The 23,757-nt window shown below is 44.7% G+C and overlaps 1 protein-coding gene across 4 annotated transcripts in view; it reads right to left on the reverse strand.

The window, feature by feature from the left end:
• The window catches only part of SHISA6 (shisa family member 6), a 1,483,380-nt gene that overhangs the window by 1,458,757 nt on the left and 866 nt on the right, over nucleotides 1–23,757 (reverse strand). For 3 of the 4 annotated variants that reach the window (XM_069654522.1, XM_069654523.1, XM_069654520.1), the window contains exon 2: nucleotides 22,220–23,387. In XM_069654522.1, coding sequence (XP_069510623.1) covers nucleotides 22,220–22,782 — 563 coding nt within the window. In that variant the 5' untranslated portion in view covers nucleotides 22,783–23,387. The remainder of the gene's footprint in view (nucleotides 1–22,219; nucleotides 23,388–23,757) is intronic. The other variant, XM_069654521.1, reaches the window with a different exon arrangement.

A 23,757-nucleotide genomic window follows, 5' to 3' on the forward strand; every position in this document is an offset into this window, starting at 1 on the left:
TAGCTTGAAACATGACATGGCTTAGAGTAAAGTTATTTCGCACACTTCTGATTCATTCTGAAGCACAATCTTTGGCGCAGAGTCACTGGTGTCGGCAGCCTTTCATTTATGGAAATGGGCGGTTAGGAAACTGTCCTTGGAGCTGTAAGGCCTCCGACCTTGTGAATCTATTTTAGGTGGTCTGATGATAAGGCAATTTGTCAGAATTTCATTTTTAATGGATCATTGATATGGGTTTTATGGGTTCATAGACTCACTCTTTTAATGCATTTTATTAATAATGTTCATAAGGTATGTATTATATTTTTGCTCACTTGTGAATCAATGTAAAAGGTCACTAAATGTAACCAAATGCACTTAATCAAAAATGTAAATGTTTTTAAAAAGTAAATGCACAGCAGGACATTCTTCCCAGAAGAGGTCTAATTGCACATAGTTGTGGAGAACTGAAGGGGTATTCTAAATAAGGATTGGCAACTTAGCTTCTCAATTGACAAATGCACTCCATGGGGTGCGCCTGAATCGAATAACGAATTTCGAATACCTTAAAAATGTAGGTTGGTCCTAAATGTGGCTGTCAAATGGACACACTTGACAGAAAGAGAAAGATATGGATCGTCCTTTTTGAAAAATTAAGTCGCCTTGTCCACTACCACCCATTTGTGTATGCATTTTGGTTAAAATGTATTTTTAGAACTACAAACTAAGAATAAAGCTCTTCAAGTTCTGCATATCCGAAACAGCTGCTTTAATTTTGAACAAATAACAATATGTGCAGTGTTTGGTAGTAAGACAGAAAAAATAATATGGCCTTATGGGAGCAACAATATCCGGTCAAACATATAGTTAATTCATGTCGGGTTTTCACACTGAATACAAAAATGCAAACTCACTCTAGTGAAATATGTCACATCTTCATTTCTTTTATACAAATTAATTGTAACTGGCCAGAAAACCTGACCAGATTTTGATCTTCGTTGGCTCCCAGTGTCCAGCCATTATATCCTTAAATCAAATATTGAATATATATATGTGTGAACTGACAGAAAAACAGTGTTCAATGAGACACATTTTGCAGCCTTCTAGATTGGGTGGGTTATGGTGAATTACTGTAGTGCTTTCATAGCTTTGGGAGGGTGTCCTTAGAACACCAGTCTGTGAGAGTAGGGTCAATTATTTTAGGGGATGCACCTTCTACTGACTTGCAGAAGGTCTGGAGGAGGAAACAACAAGTACTTTGCAGGGACTCAGGCATCTTTGTTATTCCCATATGTAGGTTTGGCCGAGAAGGCATTTGTAGGCGTTTGAGTATTTTATGGCTAAAATCGAATTTAGGTGGGCTTCCAACTCCAACTGTGTGTGCACCTTTTTGTACTGCTTTTGGACACTTTCTGGCTGAAATCTAATTTACTTATGCGTCCAACTGTGCATCCACCATGCTGTACTGTGGTTGGGTGCTTTCTGGCTAAAATCAGATCTAGGTGTGCTACCAATTTGTTAATGATCTGTAAATCTGGCCATTTCCAGTGTGCACACTGATCTGTCTGCTTGGCCACCTGGTAAGATCCTTCTCCTGCATAGTGCTTCTGACACTCTCCCCTGCTTGCCTCTCGCCCCACTCTGGTCTCTCCCTTCATGGTGCTCTCTGTATCCCTTATCTTTTCTAAATGCTTCTCCATCTCCTGTACTGCCTCTCTAACAAAGTCTGAAAGGTAGATCTAAAAAAGGCACTCCTGAGTTCCAACCATGGTCTGCCCATCGCAGACACCCATATCAATGCTTCCTCCAGACAGACTATCACTGACATTCTCTTTGTTGTTCCTTCTTCTAACCTATGAACTCCCAGATGGACTCTGTCCTCTCCCCTTTCTCCTCCTCACCCACTACTAGAGTTACCAGATGGGGAGTTTTGTTGGCTCTATTTGCATCTTCCAAATGCATCATTAATGTCTGTCATAATGACACTATCATGGCCCAGGACGCTCAGCCCAACCTCCTCCTTCTTGGCAGGCATCTTCCTTCTCTCTTCAACTTCCCCTCTCTCCTACCACCACTGCTTCCCTCATCCCCCCCTCTCCCCTCCACTCAGGGGTGGCACCCACCCCAGTGCCCCACTCATAAATCTTTTAAAGGGGACCACCAGCTTTATTTAGCTACCCTCAATGTTTTCTCTGCTATGAAAGACTCCTCTGACATCTGAGTGGGTTACTGCCTCCATCATTTCCACACAAACCTACTCATCCTTTGAAATCCTTTCTTACTGTTGCTACCATCTACACACCCCCAAGACCGTCCTCCCTCTTCCTCTCAGAATGGACTGACCTGTCCTCCTCTCTTCTTGCCTCCTCCCCCAAATTTATTTTCCTTGGGGACTTCAACATCCACCTTGGGTCTCTTGATATGGCACTGTTCTCTTCCGCAACCTCTGTGACACTCTTTCCCTCTCTCTCCTTCCATCTGGAAAACCCACTGTGCCGGATCCACCTTGCATGCTCTCATCTGAACAGGCATCCCTCTCTCTAACCCTCTCACTACCCCTCTCACCTGGTCTGACCACTCTCTGCTCTCTTCCCACCTTGACCAACCCTGTCCCCTGATGCTTCCCCCTGCACTACCAGTCTCCTTCTCTGTCATTCGACCGATGTTGCATGTGTCAGACATTGCATTTGCCTCTTCCTTCATCCCTTCTATGCCCCCTCCATTAGACTCTCCTTCTGACTCTGTTCTAGCTAAACTCCATCTCTTGATCCCTTATTCCCTGGACATCTTTTCCCCTGTCATGGTGATCCACATGAAGACTGTCTCCAAGAGCAACACCGGGTATGACTCAGACATGTCCCATTTGAAACGCAAATTCAAAGCTGCAGAGTGGAAGTGGCAGGCATCTAGCTCATCCTCTGACAAACTGGCCTGTCGCCTACTCCAAAGGCAATACCGCCTCTCTATCTGCTCCAAGAAGAGGGCTCATGTTCAAGCCTGAATCTATGGAGCCACCATTAACTTTAAAATTGAAGATTTTTTTTTTTAAATGGGCAACAAACTTGCCAATCCTATGTCAGTCTCCTCCTCTCCTACTCCCTCCCAGGCCCTCTCCTCTGCACTGGCCACCCACTTTATCTCCAAAACTCTGGACATCCTGTCCTCTCTGGCATCTGCTCCCCCCATCTACCCTTTCTCTCGCCTTCCTTGGCCAACTCCATCCCCCATACTCTCCGCCTTCTCTCACCATTGCACCAGATGAGATTTCTAGAGTTGTTTGCTCTATGAAAGTGTTCTCTAAATAGGTGCTCGCCTGCTCCTCAGGAACCATCAAGCAAAACATTGTCTCACTCGCTCCAGCCTTGGATGACCTCTGCAACCACTCAATTGCCACTGGCTCCTTCCCTCAACCCCTCAAGAACTCTCTTTTGCACCCTCTCCTAAAATAGCCATCTGCTGACCCTTCTTACCCGTCTATCACTCTATCTCTATCACACATTTTTTGGGCAAACTCATGGAGAAACTGAACATCCCTGAACTGACACTCCACACCGAAATGACCGGCTGCCTCATGACTACCAGTCATATTTTAGGGCTGCCAGAGGCACGGAAACTGCTCTCCTGAACACCTGTGAAGACCTACTCTCTAATCTGGACTCTAACACTCATTCTGTTCCGATCCTCCTCAATCTCTCTGCTGCCTTTGACACAGTCAAGCACTGCATCCTCATAAACTGTCTTAATGATACCCTTGGCATCACAGATTGGGCACTGATGTGGCTGACCTCTTTCCTTTCAACAGATGGTCCGAAGTGGAAATGGGTCCTTTTCTCTCCTCCACCTCTCTCTCGGCATGTGGCATACCGCAGGGATATATCCTATCACCTTGGCTCCTCAACATCTACTTGGCCCCTCTGGTCCACCTGATCTCCACTTTCTCCCCTCATTTCCTGTGTTAGGCAGATGGCACACAGTTCTCTTTCAAGCTGCCTCCGCCTACCTTCTCCTCCTCCTCCTCATACCTGACTGCCTCAAACTATTCAGGCATGGTGCTCTGCCAATGACATCTGCCTTAATTCCAGTAAGACAGAGATCCTTCTCATTGGGATGACTGTTGCTTGTTTCACCACCACTCTCTGGTCAGACTCCTTGGGTCCTCTCCCCTCACACATTTGTGAGGCAAAAAATCTTGAGATCATCTTTGATTCCTCCCTCTCTTCCTCTCCACACATTATGGACCTTGTCAAGAAGTCACACTTTCAGTTGCATCTCCTCAGGGGCATTCTACCTTTCCTCACCTTCCCCCAGAAGATCAAATTCTCCAGAGCCCTTGTTCACTCTAGGCTGGACTACTGCTACAGCCTCTTCCTCAGCCTGCCTCCTTCTTCCCTTTGCCCCTTTCAACTAATCCAGATTAGGACTACACGCCTTATCCTTGGCCTCAAGCCCAGGGACCACATCTCTGCAGCCTTATAATCTCTCCACAGGCTCCTGGTGTCTGCACGGATCACATGTAAGACCTTTTGCATCATTCACTAGGCTGTCTGGGGCTTGGGACCTCTTTACATCTAGATTTCCGTAAATACCTCCCATCCAGAGTCCTTCGGTCTTCTGGCTCTAACTCTCTACAGATCATAGGTTCTCCAAGCAGAGAGTGGGAGATAGATCCCTTTCCTTAGCTGGCTCCTCCCTCTGGAATGCCCTCCCTCCCTCGGACTTGAGCAGGATCTTCTTAAGTTCAGGAAACTTCTCAAGACTTTTCTTTTCTCCCCTACCTTCCCTCTCCCCTTCCCTTGTTAACTCTCCATCTGCCACTGCGACTCGGGCCTGATCCCTTCAGAGTCATACAGGGGCCAGACCACCCCCTACCAGTCCCCCCAGCATCCTTTTCCAGCATTTGCCTTCAGGCTTCCTTCCCTGGACTAGCCCGATGTGGTGCTCCCTGCCCACTACACTCATCCTCCCCTCCGCCCCTTTTGCCCTGGAACTTGCCTCTTTGGCCAGCCCAGCACATACCCAGCCCCCAAGCTTGGAAGTACCCCACTCCTGCACTTTTCCCTCTACCTATCCCCCTTGCACTTACAACCTTATCATACACTTGTATGGTATGATGAATGTCATAAGGCTAATATAACTTTTTTGTTGTTTATTATTTGTGATTACTTTTTAATTCTCAAGACCCCCCCCCAATCTTGCGGGAACGACGAGCACATGACATGAGAAACATGATTTAATGGAAGGGAACTTCCTATTCCAGAAGGCGGTTGACCAATGTGGGATTCATGAGGCAAACGCCAATAAATACTACCACCCAAAGGAACTCAGTATGATGGAGGGAAGGAGTTGTGTCACTCTATGAGTGTTAAAAATAGAAAACACAATCGTTAGGGCTCCCCTCTGTGATAATGTATGTTAAAGGGAAAAGTTACAATAAAGATACATTTTTAAAACTTAGTAGCAAAAGTAGCAAAAGTTGTTACTTTAAGACCAGCAAAGCCCGAAGACGTTAACCACTTAGATAAGACCCACAACGGGCTACCGTAAATTGTTCTTGTTTTTCGGATGATGTGTCACTGGATGGGCTGTGACTGTGCTGTTCCCCTCACTGCTATTCCCTGATACCTCACCTGGCCTCTGCTTTCCCTGGCAGTAAGGGACCTCAGAGAGCGACAGGTGGGTGAGGTGCGTGACAAAGCATGGGTGGGAATCGCGCTGTGGGACGTAGGAGGGACACATAAGCATGTTCACTAATGGAGAAGGGAACTGAGAATGAGGACCTGCCCTTGCCCGACTCTTACTCATTTAGTCCACACTCCATGTCTAATTTCTTAGCTACCGTGTTTCTCGAAGTACAGCAGTAAAGAGTGTGCACCTCACTAATTTACTCAGTGCCCCACGTTCCACTGTCCCTGCGGGCTGCACACCAATGCTGTGGAGGCGAAGGATCAGGACAATATGTGCCTACTATCCAACAAGATAATAGCATTAAAAATCAGGCTGCGGAGGAGTGGCAGTTTTTAGCAGCCACCCCTTATCTACTTTATGCCCTGCAGCTTTGCTTTTTTGCCCGCAACTCGAGTGGAATTCGTTGAACCCTGTTACAATCCCTCCTAACCTTTCTTTCCCTGCTGAATGTGACTTTGTAAGAGCGACCACCACTGCTGCCTGAGACACATATCAATAGCACATTGTACATTCAAATATATGATTCCACTACATTCGTAACACCATGAAGAGGAACAGAGAAAATCATACAGATTTGAACTGGGGTAGATGCACTGGGGCACACTCATGATTCCCCTTCTGCATAGGGAAGCACACTGATCATTATTGTTCCTTTTTACATAGTATGGAATAAAGAAAACACATTTGTTCAACGTTTACAATTGTGACAGAGGGTGCAACGTTCTAAGGAAACCGTTTTGCTGCATTCTCTATGAAGTAATTAGGACACATTACGAAACTGATTTGCCCCTTTGCTTGACCTCCTATCATAAACAATGAATAGATGATAGCTCGGCGGGTTTAGCATCTACAGCACAGAACTGCGTGTGGCTTACTGATGACAGGTCAACATCCAGAAATGGCCAAGGCTGCCTTTCATCTTTCAAGATTGGATAAAATTGTCACAGTTGAGGTGTGTAGTAATAATATATATTATTTAAGCACAATTACACAATTCAGCTTGTGGGGTATACTATAAAAATGACCATTATTAGAAGTACTCATGTTTGAGTGAACAGGATATGTGGTACTATGGTAAAAGTGAGGTAGATTTTGAATGCTCATCAAAGGTTTTAGGCTACCAGACAGTGTACCTCAGTCTAACATTGCCGGTATCCTGGCGTAGAGCAGCCAGGATACCAGCAAATGTAGATACCGTTTGCCGCCAGATTCCGAGTGCCCGAGTGATGGTGTAAATCCCAATTCATGGAGTCTCATAGAACTCCATGAGGGGATTTTCCACCATTATCGGCACCAGCAATGCAGGTCCAAGTAATGCAGGCTTTTTCTGCATGTAGGGCGCCTAGCTTACCTTCAGCTGGAGGTAACCCAGATGTCCCACTGGCAAACCCGTGGTCGGCCGGTCCAGTAAAGTGCCGGTATCCATGAATACTGGCACTTTTTACCAGACCGGCCGACTTAGAATGAAGCCCACTGCTTGCTATGGTCAGAGGGTCAGCAGAACATCCTACCTAAAACATAATGTGCTATCTATAGAAGTGTGCTGATTTAAAATTAAAAAAAGTGAGGACAACAGGAATTGTCATTATGTTCTCTGTATCTCTCCACCCGACTCTCTGAATATGACTCTCTTTCTTTTTCACAGTTATTCAAATGGCCTGGAAGAGCCTCTCTCTCACCACTTTCTCTCTGTATCAATCGCGTTTCATCATCTCTTCCTCTCCATATATTTTGGTCTCTCTGTGCCATTGTGTTCTCAGTCCCGCTTTCTCTCTCCATCGCTCATCTTTTGCTCTCTTTATACACCCATGTCTCAGTCATTCTTTCTCTTTCTCTCTAGTTTTCACTCTTGTATCTCTCTCTTGTTCTCCCTCTTTCTGCACTTGCCTGTCTCCTTTTCCCTTTCTCTCTTTAACTCTCTCTCTTCTCGTTCTTCCTCTTTTTTGTCTCACTCTCCTTCTTTTCTCTGTTACGCCACAGTCTATCTCTTGCTTTATTGCTCTCTGCATTTCAACCACTCTCTCTGCCTCTCCTCACACTCTGTCTCCCCCTCACCAATCAGATGTTCTCTCTCTATATGCAGGCTTTCTTTTGAGAGTTATTTGCTAATTGAAATATCCTCCATCATGCTTCACACCACTTGATACATTTCATGTGCAGTGCACTGAAAGGTCTCTCTGAGGAATTGCCATCTGGCAAGGGTGCAAAGCCCTTGCTTTTTTATTTGTATAAATAATAAATTATTCCATCTCAAATAATTGTAATCTGCCAAACAGATTGCCCCTTTCAGTAACTCCATGGCAAAAGCATAGTGTACGCGTGCCCTGATGCATAAGTAGTCTGATCTGCAGTGCCTGACATACTCGTAGTGTAAAACATGTTCCAAGGTCACAAGATGCCCACTTGAAAGCCACAGCAACAGCCAAGTAACTGTGGTGCAGAGCCAGCATTTAAGATATTCCCCCCACGCCAAAAACTACAATGATCATAAGTAACCTGTGCCGTTGTTGCCAGGGTAAACTCTCAAATAAAGCCATGCCTCAGTTTAGGCATGGTGCATGCACTACTTATGATCATGGCCGCCGCCCAATTGTTGATATTGCAAATGCGTCAGCTCCAGTGAGTCAGTTCTGGTATGGAAGGCTGTTCATCCTGGTGGAGACTCATGGATGTAATTTAGTAGTCACCAGCAGCTGCAGCCCCTGGCGAATCCCCTGCGACCTTTGGCACTACCTCTGCAACCCCCAGACAAGGATTGCAGAGGCAGTATGGAAATTAAAATAAAAAGGGTTCTTGAAACATGCTTTATTTTTGGAAATCGAGCTGTAAAGATTTGCGTTTGTCTAATGTGTTATAGTAATAAAGGTTCTACTGGAGATTATAGTTTGTAAATATAGCAAAGGAAGACTGAATGCCCCCAACCCAGAGTTCCTTCATTACATTTAGCTTGCTAATTTTATATTTCTGAGGGCTATCGTTGTGTGCAAAATATGATCAATGATTTGATGTTAATATGGCCTACATGTTCATAAATCCAGTCAAAATAAATCACATCTCTATGTATAGAGCTTTGTGTCTGACTCCTCCTGCTTCTAAGTGTTGTAATTAATTCAATTGTGTTTTTATATTGTGCTACATGCTGGAATCAAGCCTCTAAGCATGGGATAAGGTATCAAACCCATTATGCTTGGCTCTTGTTTAGACTGTAAGAATAAGTGTGATTACTACAAAATGTAATATTGCATAATATTTCAACCTCAAAAGGAGGAACGGCTGATTTAACCCTGACTATATAGGAACTTGGAAAGTGCAGGCTCGCACATGTCAGAGTTGAGCTTTTAACATGCAGAGCTACCCAATTGTGACACAGTATGTTGTGTAATCAAATGTGCAGTTTCCGGGCAGGCCTTTTTTAAAACAAAATATACAATTATTAGTATACAGGCCTGTGTACAGGAGCCAAAGTGCAGGTTTTCATTGGAACAGTAGGACCACTATAGATCCTAAGTCTACAGCTCCCGTTAGCAGTGACAACAGGCAAAGCTATGCGCATTGGACCAATCTATTTCCTAAGGCAACAGCTCCCTCTAGCGGAGCATTCTATGCGTTTGGGTAGCCTCTACTGCATATGATGGCATTGGACAAACATACATCTGGCCTTTTATATTATTTTAAAGATTATTTTCAGGTTTACTGGTGAAGCCATAACATATTCCTTCTGCTTCTAAGCACTGTAATAATAGGTGGTATGTTAATAAAAATGTAACCCCCATAGTCAATGCATTACCAAATGCTGTAGTAAGTATATTTAAGGAGAATTATCCGTTAGGCTAGCTCAGGAGTTTAAGTGATCAGTGCTGAGCTCTATGAATGTTCCACAGGTCACAGGTGTGATTCCTAGAAAAAGGTCTACTCAAACTTTAGTCCTTCTGAGGTCAACAAATTAATATTGGTTTTGGTTGGCGGATAACGATTTTATGTAAGAGGGTTTTATGTAAATTGCTTTGATGAAAGTGCTATATAAACAGTGCATTATTATACATTCAAAAATGTTAGTATCAATGCATTCAAGCATATGCTCAGAATAATGTCATCATCTTAATGTATTGTTACTTTAAAAGTGTTTCTTGCTTCCGTGAGAAACCTATGAATCTTACTTTATACTGACATGTCTGAAGCTAAATGAGACTGGGTTTCCATCATTCCCTGGGGCATTTGTGTGCACATCAGACATGGTAAAGGTGCCATCCATTAAAGCAAGTTTGTGGTGTTTTTGGTCAGTTTAGGCTTTGCTAGACTTATAATAGAATCAATTACACGACAGGTTGCACATTTAGTACCTTATACAATGCATACAAGACTTTGAAAGACATTGCTGGGACATTTGTGGCTGCATTTTGCATATGATGACAGCCATTAAATATATGGGGCTCTCCTTTCTATATGGTGGCCATACCAGGTGCATGAGGAATTAACTGAGAATAAGTGGAATTGCTGAACACTTGTGGGTGCAGTGAGTGTTTGATAGTACCAACTGGATACAGAAAGCAAATATTAATTTATTTTGAATGTATGTAGACTGTACGTCTATGCAGCACCTGTGAATGGAACATGGCTACTAGACCTGACATGTGCACCTATACATGGTTTAAGATGGAGGTAAATTACCATAGGAGGCTGAAATTACATATTCATGGTTATTCTCCTGGCCTATGCTGCTTCTGCTGGGTGTACCCCTGTCATAACATAACAAACTTCATTGCATAACAAGGCAGCACTCTAGTTAAAATGTGGTTGGTGTCTAAAATTCTGTACGTCTGCTTTAGTACAGGTTTGGTATGTTGTTAAATGTAAGCTTATATTCTTACATTAACACCCGTCTGTCACTTCAGGTGATTTCATCAGGGTTAAATGTCATGTGATATAATTTCATGTGTGGTCATTGTGGACAAAGATCATAAGACATCACTTCTGCTATCCCGGTCATTGTGGTGAATTGATATCCCTGTGGAGACTGACAAATGGCAGGACAGGAACCTGAAGGTCTGGGCCTCTTCCTTGATCTCATTGTGAGTGCAGGTAACACTCTCTGCCAGAGACATCCTCACAGCAGGCAGCTGTTCTGGGTCCAGGCATGAAACACACACATTCTAAAAGACTAGCCTAACACTAGGGTGCTGCATCTCTTAAGGCCTTTGTTCTTTATGAGATGGCAGATTAGAGTAGGCAGGAGTGTTCGCATCAATGGAAGGAAACTTCTGCCATCTTATTTCTGTTTCGCTTTCTCGTTCCTGCCCCCTCCACTTCCTCTGGAGCAAAGCACTCTGGGTGTGACTTCAGAAGGGCAAAGTCCTCTCTACCATCTTATTTCTGTGTTGCTTTCTCTTTCCTGTCCCCTCCACTTCCTCTGGAGCAAAGCACTCTGGGTGTGACTTCAAAAGGGCACAGTCCTCTCCTTCCAAGAGCAGGGATTGGACCACTATGGCAGGCTAACCTTACTACAATCAACTGGGGGTTTGAGGCTTTAAAAAAAGGTTCCCCATCCATTCTTCTGGTCCTCTCAAGACACAAAGATTTGCTCTGAACTACCTGAGAAGAACTCACTGAACTTCCTTTGGGAATGTTTCACTTTCCAAGGCCCTCAGCCTGAGATTAAGGAGTGATACAAGGAAGAAGAGAGACCTGCCCCCTATCCACTCCTAGGGAACAGCAGTGGAGACCTCTGCTGTGGACCAGGAACTGCTATTCTGCACTGGAATCTCCTAAGCCTGGGCGAGCAAAACCTGAATGGACTCACTGAGTGGGCCTCACTGAGTGGGCCTCACAGCAACCAGACAACCCAACCAGCTAAAGCTCCATGTTCTACTGCACCAAAACAGTCTCACCATGGTTTTTGCAGCTTGAAAGAATGGGAAGAGGCTGAAGCTGGCTTGTGTGCTCCTCAACCAATCCGAACTAGTGCTTGCACTTTAAACCAGTTTGACACTGTGTCGTGCCCTAGCTTGACCCGTCACCTGCTAGGTGAATCAATTGCTCAATGCCAAGGCCTGATCCAAATCACTGGAGAGTCACACTCAGGCTCTGACCAGATGTCACAACCACGGCTAGCCCTTGAATGGGCACCTCAGCGACCTGCACTTTGACACCCCCAAGATTACCACTTCGATGACCATAACCCACCGACACAAACCACTGGAAAGTCACACATCAACCCCTACAGGCGGGTAAAGCCTGACCCGGCTTGGTTCAACTGCAAAGAAATCTTGGGACAGCGCAGACCTGAATCGCTGAGAGCCACCATTTGACCAGACAGAGCAACCACACCAACCCCTGCTTGACATCCGCTTGCTGCTTGGGCCCACATGATCCAACGTGCCTGAACTGAGCTTGATCCGCCCACATCAGCGTTCAACATGGGGTTTGTCATTGCCAATCCACCCAAGATCTTAAACCAGATACTGTTGCCCACTCAATGCCCGCTTCAGTCCACTAACACGCTAGAGACTGATTAGGTCACTGCATCATCCTCTTTCACAAATCCTTCCATGGTTGCCAATTACCTAGCACCCCTGTACCCATTCTTAGAGGGCTACTTTATTAGCTCTGTTGCCTCCTCTTTGCCTTTCACAGTGGTGGCTTTTTGTACCGTGTGTTCCATGTTGTTCTATTGAAGCTGGTGTGTTTATTTAAAGTATATATTTTATAGAACCTTAATTGGACATTTTCTTTATTTTGGATGGTGCTACTGTGCTGTTTGGGTCACTGCTGGATCACATTCACACCTGTTTTAAGAGCACAGCCTTCACTCGGTCCACTTTACCAGAAAAGGCAAAGGAGGTTTATTTCTTAACTGTCCCTGTTTAACCTTTATGATTGTGTTTAACCTTTATGATTGTGTTGGGTTTGAGTTTGTAAAAAGTGTGTGCGCTGAGTGGCCCAATTTTACCCCGACTCATCCCCGTACACCTGCGAAGCAGAATCCAATTTGCCACAGTCTCTAATGTCATAAAATGCTTCAATGATTGCAGAACATGTTTGAGGAGATAAGGGGTGCTATTTAAGGGTTAGCCAGGGGCAGGAGCTGCTCCCACTTGCTTTTCATTTGGTACCCGTGGGATTCCCCTTGAGAACGTTGAATTTGCAAGGGACAGAACCCTGCAAGTCTATCATGGATTGAGAGAATTGACCCTGTAGCATTAAGATGTGTAAGGTACCAGACTCTGGTCCAGCTTCCCCACTGCTCCAAATGCGAACATGTTAAACATCAATGCAGGACTTGCAAACTTGTGAGATGTAAGTGATAGTTCATATGAGTCCTACCTCCAGCTCCTCCTTATCAGATCTTGCCCAGGCTGCGGAGTGCTTGCAATATTATTTTTGTGCCACTACTGCTTCCTTTATATAAGTAAGGATCATTTAGAAGTTACACGTTTTCTTCTTGTTTTTTTCATGACAGAAGATGAGTAAACACTACTGTTGAGTCACTCCATTGAGTTTGAAATAAAAACGTTGAACAATGAACAATGCGTGGCAATGAAACGGACTGTTGGGAACTCCATTTTTTTTGCAATAAAATCTCTAACCAAGAGCTTGCAATGAACATTACCCATTGGATGATTTTTAAACTGAAATAATAATTCTCTGACAATCTAAGCCAGGTCTGTGGCTCAGTGGACTAATGCATTTGCTAAAGAGATCTGTGTTGAAGTCATGGTGACAGGTTTGAATGGCAGGAGGTTTACACCGCCTTGTATCCCTTGTTCGTGTCTAAGAACAATCATTTCACAGGATGAGGTACTGTGCTAATATATTTATAGGAGGTGTTTGAGACTGCACTGGACACACTACAATGGTAGCAACTTGATATATGAGGATGCACTCTACTTCTGGGGACTGTGCAATGCGTAGTGTCAGGGTGACCGAGCAGTTTGGGTAGCATTTGCCTTTGGCAGGGTCAACCCTTCATGCCATAAGGTCAAAACTTTGTCAGGGCTAACTCATTCTCTTCACCCTTGCTCTGTATAAAATTGGGTGCTATTAACACCTATAATTACACCGCTAAGCAGGACGAACTGGCATGAAGCACTTGATCAAGTCCAAATATATTATAAGGTATCATTTGGCACTGAATGGCATCATGGAAGCATCTGAGGTTGCACACAGCATATGATTATGTTATCTTGCCATGCGAGACTGTGCCCTGCGTATGATGACTGCACCCCTAATTAACCCATATTTGATGCCATTCCTACGGCATTTGAGACTGTGGTTGGCATACGTTGTCAGCACCTGCGCATTTCAATATGTGCCTCACATATGGTGAGTTTACCATGTGACGTATTTATTGGTATTAGAGAGTTTGCATTATTGAGGTATTTGAGGGTGCACGTGCATTCAAAGCACCTAAACACTTGTGACTGCAACGTGAATATGAAAATGCATACTAACCTTTAGGTGGCATTTCTGAAGCCTGTGACAATGCACTTGCCATACGATACGATGTGAGTGCCTGCACTTGAGTGCATATCTTACATATGGTGACCATACCCGGGATATAAGACCTTGCATTGAAATCCATAGCTTTCACAAGGTATTGGACTCTGCACATGGCATAAAATGGCAGCATCTGGACACTGCAGACTTTACCTTACATGTTATGAGATATGTCCTATGTAATTAGATATAAGCTTATTATGGCACGTCCTAGAAATGTCGAGCCGCATTAAGCTTAGAATGATTGTACCTACCCTATCATGTTATAACTAACATAACATGGCAGTAAGTGGCCATAGGGTGCAACATTGGCATATGAAGGTAGTGCCACTGGCGTATGTTATGCTAGGAAGATCCCGTTAATGTTATAAACACAACCCTATCAAGGCAACACCTTTTTTAAACATGGTTGATAACTAAAATGTAATTTTGTCTTGTTAAGTAACTATGTATTACGCGTATATACATTCTTTTTTACATTGGCAACCACCTTCCACGTGCATCACCAAAGGGTGTGCTACATAATTTCGTGCGATCTCATCCGAGTCACAGGTGATGCTCTGGGAGGACACTGCTGATGTCATACGTGTGTGATATCACTTCCTTCAGTGAGTAGCACATGTGTAGACAAAAGCCCTGCACCAAATGCTGCAGACATGTCTGAACACTACTAATTCCAAATAATGGAAATGAGAACCACATGTTATTTCAAAATCATAGCACCGTGAACATAATGCCACAAACGTGACATACACGTTCAGAGCAGTTGAAGGGTTAATCACTCTAAAAATATTACTCTTATACAAATGCGAACAGTCCATTAGCAAAGGTAATCCCAAGCGGTTGTCCTCAAGTTTGCCCAGGATCAAGGTTACCATTATCTATTAGGCACCACTTCTGCCTTTGCCTTGCAGCTGTGTTTTGTAAACTCATCATGTATAAAGGTTCCTGGAGGGCTCGAGAAGGTCTCACAGGAAGGACGATTTCACGTCTAGGTGATAGTCCAACCCCACTATTTAGTGACCAAGTTATTGTTGTCCTTATGCCTTTTAAGTGGCCCAAAGAGAATGGCATGATGGTGTCCGGTAATATCCCATTGGTGCAGTGTTTAGTGAATCCTCGCACTATTGGCCAGAGTTTTTTGTAAAGACACCCGCGATGGACTCAGCAAGCATGGGGACTGCCCTTTGCTCTCGTCTTCATTGGATGGGTTGAATGCGATGTAAACAGCCATGGATGTCATGAGAGTATATGTTTTCTCATTCTAAGTGCAACCAAGATTATTTCAGTGAAGGAAAAGGGAAATGGCAAGATGAAATTACTTGCTAAAGATCAAATAATCAGGTTCTTTTTTCGGTGCTCCACCTGCACAGGGTCCGCCCTTTAATACTGATTCTGGTACATCTCTGCACACTACAGTGATGGATCAAGTCACACTGGAAGTAGGCCACGCGTCAATGCACAAGGCAGAGATTAGCAATGGCGGGAACCATAAGAAACGTGGCGGCCATCATTGGGTCATTAATGCGTGTAAAGTGAGCATAGATTGTCTGCAGGAATCAAGCCACTTTCATCACCATGGCACAGCATAAGGATCACAGGCACTCCCGGGGATCCTAGAATGTTTCCTGTGCACGGGTCCTACACTGTTAGGGAATCACTAAGGATCCACACATACAGTGGGGAATGCATTTCTCTGCACTTGTCTTGTGTCCCGCCCTTCATAACGAGCCCAATGTGTAGAATGTGGAAGCTAGGGTAACTATTCTAGTTTCCTCCTCCCCATGATTGGAAAATTACTGTGTGACTCTTGCACTCATCAGTGCGTATGTGTTTTTCTGTCAATATTGGGCACATGCGCCCAAGGGCCTGATTCATGGAACGTTTTCCTATGGGATTGCACCATTATAAAACACTTCCATGAATCAGGCCCTCCGTCTCGCGGCATGGTGCACTGTTGCAACACTGCATACACAAGATCATTGAAAGCTCGTTAAAGGTCATTGCTTCTAAAATGCGTGTCTGGCAGCTCAACACAGAGTAAGGGAGATATAATGCACCTTTTTTTAACTATTTGAGAGGTGTCCTGGGAAAGTTGTACATTTTACAATGTATATCTTGGGCTGTAGCCTAACACTGGAGAAGCAGTGCGGTGCGTAACCTTGGTAGGCCTCTGTCGCCTTAACAGAGTTGTTAGTACCTGTGGATTACCATTTTCGAAAATGGCACTCATTTGTGAAATTGGAGGGGACATGTTTTACATTAGATGCAGTTTGGGATTATTTAACGATGCAGGTGAAGGCGTTACAGTAATTGAAAGAATGCCACGAATGTCTCAACAATCTCTTGCAATATTGTGCGTGCCGCACGGTTAAGAGGGCAGTCTAGAAGCTGAAGAGGAATAACGCTCATTGACACATGTGTTACGTGTATACGTTTTCTAATGTGGAAGCACCCAAGCCTTCCATGTAAGTAGGTTGTTCTTCAGTCTTGGGTTTGGAGTTGCTGCTTTTGCTCTGGTGTTGTGTGCCACGTGTTGTGATTGCGGACCTGTGTTCCCAGCGTCGGCATGCCTATGTCTTGTGCTCATCTAGAAAGAGAAAGTGACTTTCACTAGTGATGGAATCGAGTTAGCGGTTTTGTCTGTGTACAGGATGCTAAAGGTCCACGCTGGAGACTACAGTCGGGGAGGGATGAGGCTGGGAGCAAAGCCCATGTCCACATAGAGAATGGGAGGCCTCAGCCCCCTGCTACATCGACCCAGCCCAGGGAGCCTTCTAGTCTGTGCAGAGATGGCTGTCAAATACCCTGCACCTCACCCTCGGCATCCCTCTGACACAAGTGGGCATGCATAGCCTGAGCTGTAGTTATGGATGTGTGTATGCGCGGATGCATGGATGTATAATGCAAGTGCTTAATACATTGGAAGGACCGGCTTTTCCGGCCGTGTGGATGGGTATTTCAAAGTGCAATCGTACGTGTCGTCTGTGCCTTGACCTCGATGAAGCTGAGACCTTTAGTCACGTTCTAACCCTCCGTCCTGCTAGGCATAGGATCTGTGTTGTATACTACAGTAAACACGTGGAACACATTCATACTATTAGAAGTGAGAACTTCTGGATGAGATGTGCTTCGGGTTTCTGTGTGGGTATCTATGGCCTTGGCTGTTGTGCAAGTATGGGAAGCTGCTGCCATCATGCTGTCCTAAAGTGGGCTGCCCAAAGGGAGGCAGCATCATTGTGGCTGGGTTTTTCTTTTTTCTTTTTAGTACATTCTATTTTAATTAAGTTGTAAGTTATTGTCCAAAGAAGTGGGTGTAGTCTGCATATTCTCATTTTTTTGTATGTAGTTAGTATATTTGAAGTTTTTATTATATTTATAAAATTGAATTTGTGTTGAATTTGTTTGGGAATGTTATAACTGTAACACATTAAATAAATAATTTACGAAGCGAGATCTCGGCTGGTAAGCAATGGAGTGTTGTTCATAAGAGACTCCAGGGGTGGTTACGGGTAGTGTGTGGGGGTAACAGAGTGTGCTGGAATGGACAGAATAAGCAGTGGCTGTGGACTCTAGATGGAGAGAAGTGCGGTGTGGTCGAGTGGAGTGGTCAGCAATTGCTGAGTTGTTCTTTGAAGAGTAGGTTTAAGTACTTCCTGAAGTTCACTTCACAACAATTGCTTTCCATAGATTTCCATTTTGGAATGTCTTGTGTGTGTGTATGCAATCGAACCACAGCACACAATTCTACTGCTGACAAACAGCTTTGAGAGTACATGTCAGGTGGACAGAAAATAAATGCAAAGACAGGTGATTTCTGCAAAATAATTAACTGATTAGTATCTGTCCAAAGTACTGTGTTGTGTGTTTGTCTGATGTTGTTAAATGTATTCTTACACTAGAAATCATTGATGTTAGGCCTTCTTGTCGGGGAAATTACTTTAATTTAATCCCAGTTTAGCGTGTGCACTGAAGAAGCTCGGTGTGGCAAATGACACTTTGAAAGAACTCACATACTGCTAGTAGATCGAATAATTAAAAGGACACACAGGACACATTAAAGGGGGCTATCCAGAGACTGATGCCAGGGCAGGTCTCAAAAGTCATCCAGTCATCATCAAACAAAGGGGGACATTTTGGATTTCTTCTTGTAATGAATATTCATAGTGCCGGAGTGGGGCTGTTTTTTTTTTTTTTTTTAAGTCCATACCCGCCTTATGCCAATATTAATTATATAATGAATGCTTATTATGATGCAACTATAGGTGCTACTCCTAGGTCAGGAAGTGCGTCTTGTACTCTTGGATTCAAGACTTCCACTGAAGATAGGTAAGTGCTCCACAGAAGGTAATGCACACGGGTGTTCTTTGGGCATTTGACTGCAATTAGGTAGCAGTCCCTCAAGCCCATAGCACTGCTGACCAGTGTGCCTCTTAATTAGCCTGGCAAGACTGCCCCTCCAGTTAAGCGCTTGCTTAAAAGATCTGGTTTTATTCCTGTCAGAACTGCATCCGACTCTAAAGCTCCTGTATTACTACAGCATGTTAAAGTGTGAGGAAACTGGCATGAGGTGATATACGGATAGTCGATATTAGTATTGTCAATTCGGTGTGGGATGGTTGCTGTCCATTGTGCGTGGTGCTGACTGGGAACATGTTCAATGCGTTCTCAGGGATGAAACATGGTCTTGTTGTGCTGTAGACATGTCTATGGTGTGCAGTACTCGCTAGAACAGATTTTGCAATATCACTGAATGTACAATATATAATGGTTCTGATTTTGGCCAATCTGTACACATTGGCTGAAAATTAGATTCCTGAATTACATTCACGAGTATGCATGGTTCTAGCAATTATTTGCAAAAGGGGATTCCCCCTGGTACTCCCACGCCCTACATCTGCTCGCACTACCTACATGCTACAGTATTCTACAATTCTCTCCACCCTGTTCTTTTGGGGGTGTACTTTCGTTAATGTTAACCACTTGCATTTGTGTTAACATGTCACGTTAACATGAAATGAGGAGAAAACGGCATGATCCATGTTGATCAACTTCTAAAGATAATGATGGTAAGCTTCCCTTGCAAGCCCGTTGCTGAACACTCCAAAGTTGGGCAAATAAGGGAAATAGAGCAGAGAGAAAATAAGGAATTGGCCAAGGACAACCGAATCAGGTGGCATGGGAAAACCAGGAGGATGGCACCAGCATTCCCAGTGAATAGATGACTGTATCAGGAGTAAAGGCCGAGTTCCTCCACTTCAGAGCTCACTGTTGCTCGTGTCTGTCATAAGTGAGCTCGCACTCTTATGGATAGTCACTAAATGCTACACATTGATTACTGTTGTAAAAGATATTATGGGAATGATTGTACATTTCTACTGTATACAACAATGTAGGGATGGCCATGAATGTGACTCTCGCTGTAGATGTGTGGCAGGTTCACCATACCAGAGAGAGTGAGACATCTCTCTCTCTCTCATGTCCACTCTGTTTCTCTCTGTCTATCCGGTATGTCCACTGTATGCATGTATGTATGCATTAATTGAACCTGTGCAAGGTGCCTCTGAAGCAGACAGTGTTTCCAGGCGCCACAAGACTAATGGGGGAAGGGGGAACAGAGGAATCAAAACAGCAATAAACGGTCCTACTAGGCCTTGTGAGATACGGGTAGTGCACGTGCAGCAAAAGGGAGTGTAGGAGGTGGGGAGGCGCAAGTCAGGGTCAAGGTAAGGGACGAGGAGGGATGAAGGAGGGAAGGGGACACAAACTCTCTCTCTCTCGCTCTCTTTCTATTTTTTTCTCGCTTTACCCCTCACCCCTTTTTTTGGTTCATATCCTTTTATAGCTCTCTCTCGCTATCCTCTGCATGTAGCTGGCTCTCTGCTCCTCTCTCTGTCTCTGTCACTCTGTCTCTCTCGCAATCACCCTTTCAGTTCCAATCTCTTTACTTGCTGTCTATCATCTGAACCTTCCTGACTCTCTGGCACTCTCTCACTCTCTCCCTTCTCTGTCTCTTGCTCTCTCTCTTTCTCGCACTCTCCCTCTTCTTCTCTCTCGCTCTCCCTCTTTCTCCCCCGCTCTCTCTATCTCTCTCACTCGCCTTATCTTTCCCCCTTGCTGTTTATATCTCTTTATTGTCACCCACATCTCTGCCTGTATCTACCCTGCTGGCAATCTCCTTCTCTTTCCTGCTCACCCCCTTCTCTCTCTCGCTCCCCTTTTGTTCCCTCTCTTTTCTAGCTTTGTCTATCCTCTTCATCGACCTGCCTCTCAGCCACTCTCTCTGCCTCTCTGCCTCTCTCTCTCTCTCTCTCTCTCTCTCCCCCCTCGATCTATGGCTTTCTGGCTTTCTCTCTCACAGTCTCTATCTTTCCACGCTTTCTGTTCATATCGCTCTCCTGTCTCCCAACCCTCTGCCTGTAGCTACCGCGCTGCCAATATCGTTCTCTTTCCTTATCGCTCTTTATCTCTTTCTCTCCCCCCTTTTCTTTCGCTATCTCTTTCCTAACTCGCTGCCTCTCTGCCTCTCTCTGTCTCTCTCTCTTTCTCTCTCTCTTTCCTTCTCTCTCTCTTTCTCCCTCTCTCTTGCGTGTTCTCACTCTCACACGATCACACATGCAAACATACTCTTTCTATGCATGTCGCTTATATCATCATATGATCATATATGGAAGCATCACAGGTTATATTTCTACACACGTAGGTTATACTTGCAAATGGAAGTTTGTTTCTTGCAAACAACATTTCCCTTGACAGAGCTTAGCAACCCAACTAGAGAGCTGCAATTCTCTCTGTTTGATATGACATTTTTGAGGAATGGTTTCCTGGGTGCTATTTGAGAGAATGTCTTTTTTATAATGCCAGTAGAATAGAAAGTGGTATTAAATCTCATAAATGAGTACACCTGCAAATGCAGTGTGAGTCATGCCAGAACATTAAGAACTGGCAAGTCGCAGTGTACTGAAATGGAGCAGTGCTCCCCAAGCCCGCACCTTGAAAGCCAGCGCATAGACATGTGACATGTCTAGAGCCATGTTCCTAAATTAAGAATTGTCTCTTACAGTAGTTGGTTGCTTCTCTCCGACTACTCCTAATAAAGAGGCAGTCAATATACAGTGTGCCCTGAATTCCAGGAGCCCTCCACACATTGACTCTCATGGGGATCCCAACATATGCCGACCATGAGTGGAGAACACACTCGTATTACATATTTGATGCAATAAGCTGGCTACTACAACACGTATATGTTCAGATGTTGTGTGTAGCATACGTAAAGGCCACAGTTTGAAAGAATTGCGAATCTTTTCTGCAGATAAAGCTTCAGGATATCCTTGGGAACTCAACAGGGTCTAAGGCGATTTTTAACAGGGATGATGAACAAGTAATTAAATACAAGCAGTGTCTAATTGTGATGCTGATTCCTTGATGTGAGTTCAGTGGCATGTGCATATGTGTGTGTGTGTGTGTGTGTGTGTGTGTGTGTGTGTGTGCGCGCACACGCGCATCCGTGTGCGCATGTGCATTTGCATTTATGTGATTCAAAGAGGATGCAGTGATGGGGGAGCACTAGTGATCTCAACGGACACTGACTTCTAATGTCACCAAAATTAAATTTCAAAAAGAAATATACACTTTATAAGTTATTTCCTTTTTTCCTAATGCATAATATTTTGGGTTATCCTGTTTACACAAGCTCATAATGTTGACTAAGTGTATGGAGAAACATACATATGACAGCATGTGGCTAGGATCACACTGTTTGGACAAGTGGAGAAGCTGGTATGAGAATGCAGGCAGTGAAACATACCTATTCCAATACTGTGTCTGGTTTTACATTGGAATCCTCCATCTCCATGTAGTAGTATTAGACTGCCCACCTACAGACATCAAGGCACTATGCATGCAACATTTAGTAGGGTTTTGAAATGGAACATAATGTTGCTCTCCTAGTTCCACATGCAGCAAATTAACCTGAAGAGCACATCTTCTCCAGGAGGAGAAGCAATGAGCACACTGACAGCTGAATTGCAATTGTCACTTTCCATGGGCTCTCTCAACTTACCTGTGGATATTCATTTCCCGAGGGGGACGTCTTGCTTTGTCGTAGGCCACTTTAGCGAAGATCCCTGCCATGATGACAAAGGAAATGACCCCACAGCTAATGTACACTGTAGTGTTCGTTTTGTCCTTGTCAGGGTCATAGTCCCCCTCCGGGCTTACCGTTGTGACCTTGGTGATGGCAGATTCGATCCACACAGAGCCTCTGCAAGATTCCTGATCCACCCGCTTGCTTTTGGTGTCACAGCAGTACCGGTAGGAGCAAGTACCACAACAGTAGCGGTGGGCAGTGTTGTTACAGTCAAACTCTTTGTCCCACTGCCCACTGACATCGTAGTAGCCCATGCACTTGTCGTAGGTGACAACGACGGGGGGCCTAAACTTGCGTGTAACCACTACTGGAGGCAGGGCCGTACTATTGAGGTCCTTCCCTTTGGGGGGATTTGCTGGACGCTTGCCTTGCCCCACGTTCTTGGCTCCTTTTGTCCTGGCAGCAGCTTCAGAAGGGCTAAGCAGAGTCAATGGATCCAGGTAGATCACTAGAAGCAGAAGGTGATACCTCCTCATGGTGACCCTTCTCTTCCTTCAAAGCTGCCCAAGTGGTCGCCAGATCCCAAATCTTTGACTACCCTCGAGTGTGAAAACAATCACCAGATCCTAATTGTCTGCATTCCTTTCATATGGGAGTGTAATGACCGCTGCGTAGCGTCTTTGTGAAACATCAGGGTTCCATTCAAATGCCTCCAAACCAAAAGTTGTAAATGGTGGCCCAATCGGATATTGTCCCGGATTCAAGAGACCGAGAGAGAGAGAGCGCAAGAGAGAGGTCCCTTTAGCTTTTTGGTCGCCAGAGTCTCCCCACAATGGATGCCCCCTTCTCCAGCTCACTACACACGAGCCCTGAAAAGAAGCCAGGGCACAACGCGGTAAAATCCACAAGATCCCAGAGGTCCTGAAGGGTCAAAACAGCTGGGCGAGAAGCCCCAAACTTTCCAGATAGGTTTGAATTCCGGTGGATAATCCCAGGAAGTAGCAGGGGAGCCAACCCATCCTGGGAGAGAAGGAAAGAGAGAGGGAGATTTGTGTTGAAAGATCGATCTCCAGCTATATGCAAATATCTGATTTTTTTTTTTTTTAATCAAGGATCTTGCACATCAAGTCCCCAGCGAGTCCTGCGATGGTTAAAAGACAGATGGAAACAAAAATGATTAAGGGCAGGTCAGATAGAAGGCGTGCGTGCACTTTGCAGAAGGTTTGCATTCTTGCAGAGGAGGCGAGGATGGAGCGTTATCTACGGGGAAATGGACCAGAAAGAGGCAAGGCTAAACTCGCCTCGGTACGCTGGTCCCTGCCAACGGGAGACGGCTGCTAGGGCAGGAAAGCAGCAGGCACTTATAGAAAACGCCGAAGGACCAGCCTGCCGCCGACTCCATGCGCCCTTGCCGAGGCAGCAAGTGTCTGATACACCGCTGTGGGGCAGAGAAGCGCACGGTCGCGATATGTGCTTCGGTCACTGGAGAGCTCATTAAATCTGCCCGTGGG

This window comes from Ambystoma mexicanum, chromosome 3q, assembly GCF_040938575.1.
Source record: "Ambystoma mexicanum isolate Mex_15411 chromosome 3q, UKY_AmexF1_1, whole genome shotgun sequence".
Lineage (NCBI taxonomy): Eukaryota > Metazoa > Chordata > Amphibia > Caudata > Ambystomatidae > Ambystoma > Ambystoma mexicanum.